Below are 7,600 nucleotides of genomic sequence, written 5' to 3'. Positions count from 1 at the left end.
ATATTAGCATAAGTGTATAACTATATAATATATTATATATTAGACTATATATAATATAATTTAATATATATTTTGATGTTTAAAGCTTATGATAAATTAAATTTTTATCTTTAAGATTACACTTTTATTTTATAAATTATATAACATTATCTTATATATAATTATATTAATAACATATGATCAAATAAATTACAAATATTCATATTTAATATTAACATTTTATGTTATAACTTATAATTTGTAAATTATAATATGAAATTATTTCATATATTATATATAATTATATATACAACTTTCACATATAATTATATATTATATATAAAACTTATATATAAAAAATATTTTGTATATTATTAATTTTGTATAAAATAATAAAATTTATATATAAAATATTAATTTATATATATATATATATATTTCCCCAACCGGTCCGGTTCGGGAAAGTGTAAAACCAAAACCGGAACCGGACTGGTTCCCCTAATACACGAACCAGTCCCGTATCGGACCCATTCAAAACCGGAAAAATCGATCCGTACGGTGTAAATTTACACCCCTAACCCCAACCTGGTGAAAGCCTTCCATAGTGCTTAACCAATGTGGGGCGTTGGTCTTGAAGGGTGGGGGTATGTTATGGTCTCACATTGATTAGGAGTCAAATGATACGTGTGCATATAAGCTTGGGGGAAACCTCCACCTAACAAGCTGGTTTTCTAGGATGTGAATCCTTGAGCCATATATGGACACATAACACAAAACTCAAGTTTATTAAAGAAACCATATATCAAGGAAAGATTTGAATTTATTGTACTATCAATACTATAACTTCTTTGCCTAATGTTGTCATTACTGTTTAATAATCTACCTTATTGTCAAACTCTTTTACTGTGGGAAGAAATTATGTGACGTGCGTATCGGTCGAAATTGGCGTCGTGTCATCAATTGAGCCTCGTGCCGTTGCTGTGTGTTGTGATTGTCTTCCAACCATGACAGCGTGTTCAGTTTGTTCAAGGGTGGATAGGATAGTGAAAATGATGAATAAGAATATGCGTTTGGTGCTTTTGTGCCAATTCCATCGACATTGGTATTTATAAATAAGAAATGGGATTAAGATCCTTTAAGTTCATCAAGAGATCTTAATCTGTACAAGTCATTTGGATAATTCGCGTCTCTCAGTATTTTATACTGTAGATCAGTCAAATATCAAGACCTTACAATATGGAAATGCGAACCCTCCTAAAGCATCAAGTCAAGCTGAAGACCAGCATGAGAAGATAAATGGAGAACCGAAACTGATGTAACGGCAGGATTATAAAGAGACCACGTTGACATCAGACAAATAATCTTCTACTTGGACCTTACAAAATCTGATTCCCTGGCTTGGAGTTATAGTTAAGCTATGAAAATTTTGTGAACTAATCATTTCATACACATCGTATGCTATTTGTCACGGAGAATGATCATAGTCTAGCATTATCTTCTTCACTTAACTGGTGTTCCCGAATAGTCAACACTCTCCGGCTGGTCACTGCTATGAATTTCAGCAGTCATTTCTTTTGGGCTTCTTCATCGGCTTCTTGTGGTTCCCTCTGAGTCTCAAGAATTCCTTCTCCATGAGTTTCATAAGATAATTCTTCACGAGGAAGAAGAGAATCTGACGATATCAGATCATCTTTGTTATCTGGGTTCTCCTTTATCACTTCATTATCCTCCGTATCATTTACTTCGACTGATCCTGCTGCAACTTCAACTTCAACAGATTGGAGATCGGACGATCTTTGTTCATTCTCTTTGCTTGAAACTGCTGATTCTTGATCATCGCAGGGCTTGATGACAATAGTGTGGAATTCATGCATCCCACTTCTGGTACTTTGTGCATCATTCTGTGGAGATGCCTGACTGCCCTGGCTATCAGATATAGCTTCTTCACCAGCCTCTTGATGTTCTGAATGATTGATCTCCTCCTCCACAATGTTTTGAGGTTGCGAGATTGAGTATTCTTGGATGTCATTACTTCCAGAATCAATTTTCAGAACAGAAGAGTTCTCAACCAAGCCCAGTTCTTTTGCGGGACTCTCTAATTTTGGCTTTTTTCCAGCTGCACTTGTAGAGGCCGGAAATGACTGGAAAGCATCCCAGTCGTCATCATCCTCTCCATCCTCTTCTGTTCCACTGTTATCTAAGTGAACAGTAGAGGCTAATGATGGGGAATGTTTCCCTCCAATTCCAGCTGTTGGCACCGGTAATTTTATCTCCAGTAACGGTGCCAATGGTTTTGTTTCTGTTGCATGATGATCTTGAGTTACAGATGCACGGATAACCCCCTGAAAGCAGAGATGACTAGTCATATAAAATATTCCTCAATAAGTACTGGCCAAGTCAAGTCGGTTATTTTCAAGTTACCCCTACAACATGGCAATGCTTCTCTTAAACTGTATCTGTCACAATATTCTAGGCAGTTCATTCTAATAATTTTTTTGGCAGCAATCTTCTAGGTAGTGTTGAAAATTATAATGAAGCTCACCTTGCGATTTTTTTTTCCCTCAATTTCTGGGGAACAATATTCAGCTGGCTGTCATGTATGTCCATATGCATCAGGTAAATTGCATAAAAGATAGCATGATTGGACCTACCAGTCTCCACAAATTAAGACTGATGGTTGAACCAAACCCCTAGGGGTTGGCTCAAGTGGTAAAGGCCTTGGGCTTGGGGGTATCCTCCCCCCAGGTCAAAGGTTCAAATCTCCTTGGGTGCAAACAATCTGTAGGGGTCATTGGACTAGGGGATTTTCCCCTTGAATTACCCGATGTGTACTTGTGGAAAAATCTTTACAGAGGGCCTGTGCTCCCCCGGGATTAGTATAGACGCTGTTCCTGGACACCCGGTGCCAATAAAAAAAAGACTGATGGTCGAACCAGGTGAGTTGAATTTGAGACACATATCTGATGCCCTATGAATAAAAAAGGATGAAGAATGAAAATAAATTAACACCCCTCTGCATCCTCCAGATGTGCCACACAATTGATCTCTCTTCTCAGTTCTCACTCCCCACCTCCCTACCTCCAGAGTTCATGTGCCTGGAGCTGAGGTCTGGAGTTGCTCTATTGTTGTTGTGGGAAGAGGGGTGTGGGCCATTGTATGAGGATCGGCAACTTGCAATGGTAATTTTACCTGGCCCCATCACCTGTTACAATAAATACTATTTGTTTGCTTTTAAAAATTGATTGGTTTTTCAGGTTTAAGAATTTAAGACTTGGATTTGATTTGATTGAAACTTTTGGTGAATTATCAGAAATCGAATGTGGCTGGTGATTTTTGTTAGTTTTTTGGTGAATGCTTGGGATTTGGGAAGTGGGTATGATGGATATTTTGAATCTAAAAGCACAAATTACGTTCTGTGTTTTTGGTGGCCGACATCTACTGAGGCTTATGTGAGACTGCTGTGGAGGTAAGTAAGGAAGACAAGAGGCGGAGGAGGAGAGGAAACAGATGGGACAATGTATTGTCTTTTCTATTATTTTTTGGGCTCATACAAGTGCTCCATGTGCAACTCACAAGGGTCCTCTGTAAGTAAGCCTAAATAGTGAAGATAGACACGGAACTGTAGGGATTAAAATAACGAAATTAGAAAGATTTGAATTTAGAATTGGGGTCAAACACTGGGATATTTTTAATTTTAATTTTGCCTATGATTTATATAGTTCCAGGTATCAAATATAACAGTGCCACATAGTAAGAACAGCACCTGGAGTTGCTGCCGGTGCATTGGAGGCATTGACAACAAGACATCCTTGAAGTGAACTGCTGAGGAAGGGACTTGAGCTAAATGGGAGACAAGATTTACAGCGGTGCTTTTTATGTCACTGACTTCCTGTAAGTATGATACACACTCAGGAAAAAAGGATGAAATTAAATGCGTCAAATTTCAATTTTAGAGGCCCTTATTTAATATTACCTGAGAAAACCCATCTTCTGATGCCAAGAAAACCATGACAATGGCTTCAAAAAGCAAATTCATAAAACCTCTCTGAGATTCACTACCTTTGGAAAGTGTCTGCAGAAGCACCAAGATTCTCAAGCACTCCCCAACAATAGTCACTGATTCTTTGGTTAGAGGTTTCTACAATCAACAGAAGAGTGCAAGTCCCTTAGAATATAAAAAACTGAAGTCGTGCAAGTCAAAGAGTTGTAATCTCTAATTTCGGGAGAGAACTTGAAAAGAAAAGAAACCTTCAGCATCCTCTGGATTATCGTGAAAATATCTCTAATATGTTCTCCAACCAAAAATGTTACAAATGCATTATAACCATTGCTCAAGCCTTTCTGTACCATACTTTTTAGCACTTGTAACCCAATTGCTTGAACCTGTGCAGAAGAAAATTCCATTAGTTGTCATTTTGTTCCAACATAATGCCTGTGACCTCACCTCGATATATATTTTTTTATCGGTAAATAAGGATTTTATAATCTCACCCCGATATTTGAAGGATAGATACCTATTTACCTGTATATTTACGTCTATTAGTAACGTTCGGATACACTCTGTGCAATACATGAACAGAGTAAAATATATGGGATGAATGTCTTTGCTCTGTCCAAGACATTGAATTTCATGAACCAGCTTGGCAAATGATATAGTTTGTTCCGCAGAGAAAGCGAGTTTCATTTGCAGTAGTTTGCGTAAGTCTGATCTCTTATTCTCCAATACATGGATGCCCTCAATACAATCCTTGGTCAAATTAGCTATCACATTCAGACAGGTTCCAATAACCGCTCTCAGATATTGAACGCCATCATCACCAAGTTTAGAATTTTCTGCAGCACAAATTCTATTAGCTTCAGATAGGCTGACACACTGTGACATGCATACACGCAAAGGTAACATTTTGATGCATCTACATGTGTTGGAACGTAGGATCCTAGCACAATCTGATTGGCATCTTCACACCAAAAGATGTGAACTTTTGAGTCTTTTTATGACCCAAAAGACAAAATCCAAAGATTCTACTTAGAATGATGCCAAAATTTTGGACTAAACAATTTCCGTGGAAGAAGCTGAGCAATATGAGTTTTCAGCTATACAGGAGAAAGATAATCACTGATATATCTAATTGCGACAAAGTAAACTAATTCTAATCTAAGATCTTATTCAGATAATTATAGTGACTTAATATCAACTAATGATTATACAGTTAAATGTTTGAAAGGTAATGATAAAATGGCAAATATAGGTAATTGACAAAGAAAACTGACTATCCACCAATCCAGTTGTAACTTCAAAATGCTCACCACCAATAAGTTTCTCCAATGAGGAAATAGTGCACTTGACAAAATCGTTGACTTTTGAGAAGCATAATTCAGTCGTGGCTTCTCTAATGCACTTGTAACCAATTAATAGAAATGCCAATATCACTGACTGCAACTGCTTCTGCAACTGAAGACAATGCACTTCAATGAGAACATAGAACTTAGCGGTTAAGACAATTTTATAACAATGAAAGAGAAGGCATATGCTGAATGTTAGGAAACTGTACATGTGGAAATCTTACCCACCACAATCAATATAAGATTAAATGTCTGAAACACCTACCATCTTAGTTTCTAATCGCTTCAACAGTGTCTTTGCAGTAAAAAATAATGTTGACATCAATTCATCCCAATTCGGCTGATCTGGTGAAGTTGCATCGCTACTGAGCTCAAAAAGTTGGGACTATTTAGCTAAGGATATCACTAAGAATACTCTTCATCAAATTTAAACTAAAAATGACCAATCTTCCTGGCATGGTGGTTACCTTTGAAACATTTTGAAAAGGTAAGCTAAACAAAGTTCCATTGCAATACAAGCAAAATCTTCTGTTTCAAGGAAATCTTCAGGACAATTCTGCACAATCTGTTGTCAGAATTTGATGCAAACAACTCAGTATCTTCATTTGAAAATCAAGCTGGCGGATATAAAGAATGACTCAAAGAGATGAAGTAAATCTCAGATATGAGAAAGACAAACTTATACCATATATTATACAAATAGCTTACATAGAGCACTAATGTGATCAAAGCAATACAGGACTTGATACATGTTAAACAGCAGGAACCAATACTCTGTAAATCCACAAGTACAAATTGGTACAAAAACCCAAGTCTGGAAAGTAGATATGGATGCCAATAATGCACTGGCATGGTGCACTGGATTTATGCTTTAAAATTGGACAATGCAACAGGAGGACTAGCTAATGATCATATCATCATTATTGAAACCTATGAAAATGGCAATTCATAAAGAAAACACTCAGAACTGATTGGTCACATAGACACCATGTATTATTCTCTTATGCATTGGCATGTTTAAATAATTGCAACATTAGTTTTAGAACCAATGCTTCTTATTTATCAACTTCAGAAATGAATTCAAATTAACTCACAAGACTTGCTTTGTTTACCTGTGATAGGACTGATATCGCAAGACTGTTAAATGAATTATCCATGTGTGTGGAATATGAGAAAACCTGCATCCATTTAAAATTTTTTAAGCATCCTTATGAATATACACCTTAATTTGAATGTCAAAGGAATAGAGTCATTCTAGCATCACATATGGTAACGGTCACCCATACTGGTTATATATAAATTAATGTATGGTATGAGTCAAGCTAAGATGAAGTGAGAGACCAAAGAAGCAGGCAACTTTGCAAGCTGAAAATACACACAAAATGAATGTTAGAGGTTTAATTGTACGTAATTTGTTATTTGGAGTGTTATATTCATATCTTCTAAACCATTATTGAAATTATGCCACGGGATATAAATTTAGGGTCGCAAAAGTAGCTAGTGGATCGTCCAGTGGAGGCTAATTTGTTATTGCCATCATGAATCACCATTATGCATTGAGGAAAGAGTCAATATAATTCATTGGAAACAAATTTCGTTCTTGGACTGCTCATGGTTCATAACATGGCACCAAGTAGCAGTACACCATGGAGGGGCTTCTCTCTTTATGCATAAACCCTGTTGGGCATGCGGAAATTCACAAAAAAATTAATCATACCAGAGATAGCTTGAAGCGACAAGGTGGACATCCAGAACAGTGGCTTTCTTTCTTAATTTATAAAATATTATCCAAAATAAAAGTCAACGATATAAGTCAACAAGTGGAAGAAGTTTGAGTTCTACCAATTGCAGTGATACCCATTCTGATCAAGATCACAATAAAGCAGTTTCAAAATATTATCATACTTAAAATGGGATACAAAAGCCTGTTTGCAAATCATATGTTACTTTGTAACTTATACCGTTGCCAGCGAAGTTTATGCATTCATAAACTCTTTTGTATGGGTTGAAACACATTAAATTGCTTGAGAAATTTCAAAGCATAAAAATCTTAGAGATGATCATGCATTAAAAGAAAGAAATTTAAAAAGACGAGGGAACACGTTGTTGTCTTCTTAATGTAATTGAATGGATCCATTGAACATAAAAAGCATTTGATGTTATAAATGCATCATAAAAATTGGGCCAGAAAACCGAAGAAAAACTTGAACTACATATATTTGTGGCATGGGATCTATTTATGATTTCATGAGATAACACCATTTCAACTAACCACCAC

At 36.2% G+C, this 7,600-nt stretch overlaps 1 protein-coding gene across 3 annotated transcripts in view; it reads right to left on the bottom strand.

Annotated features, from left to right (window-relative positions):
- Nucleotides 1-1,053: 1,053 nt before the first annotated feature.
- Nucleotides 1,054-7,600, bottom strand: part of LOC108987048 (protein SWEETIE) — a 53,975-nt gene continuing 47,428 nt past the window's right edge. For 2 of the 3 annotated variants that reach the window (XM_018959888.2, XM_018959891.2), the window contains 9 exons: nt 6,435-6,500; nt 5,790-5,887; nt 5,588-5,687; nt 5,287-5,431; nt 4,502-4,812; nt 4,228-4,362; nt 3,953-4,117; nt 3,743-3,868; nt 1,054-2,321 (listed from right to left, as the gene is read on the bottom strand). In XM_018959888.2, the coding sequence (XP_018815433.1) occupies nt 1,545-2,321; nt 3,743-3,868; nt 3,953-4,117; nt 4,228-4,362; nt 4,502-4,812; nt 5,287-5,431; nt 5,588-5,687; nt 5,790-5,887; nt 6,435-6,500 (1,923 nt within the window). In that variant the 3' untranslated portion in view covers nt 1,054-1,544. The remainder of the gene's footprint in view (nt 2,322-3,742; nt 3,869-3,952; nt 4,118-4,227; nt 4,363-4,501; nt 4,813-5,286; nt 5,432-5,587; nt 5,688-5,789; nt 5,888-6,434; nt 6,501-7,600) is intronic. The other variant, XM_018959889.2, reaches the window with a different exon arrangement.

The sequence above is a fragment of the Juglans regia genome, chromosome 10 (assembly GCF_001411555.2).
Source record: "Juglans regia cultivar Chandler chromosome 10, Walnut 2.0, whole genome shotgun sequence".
NCBI lineage: Eukaryota > Viridiplantae > Streptophyta > Magnoliopsida > Fagales > Juglandaceae > Juglans > Juglans regia.
This window is presented reverse-complemented; position numbering and strand designations above follow the sequence as displayed.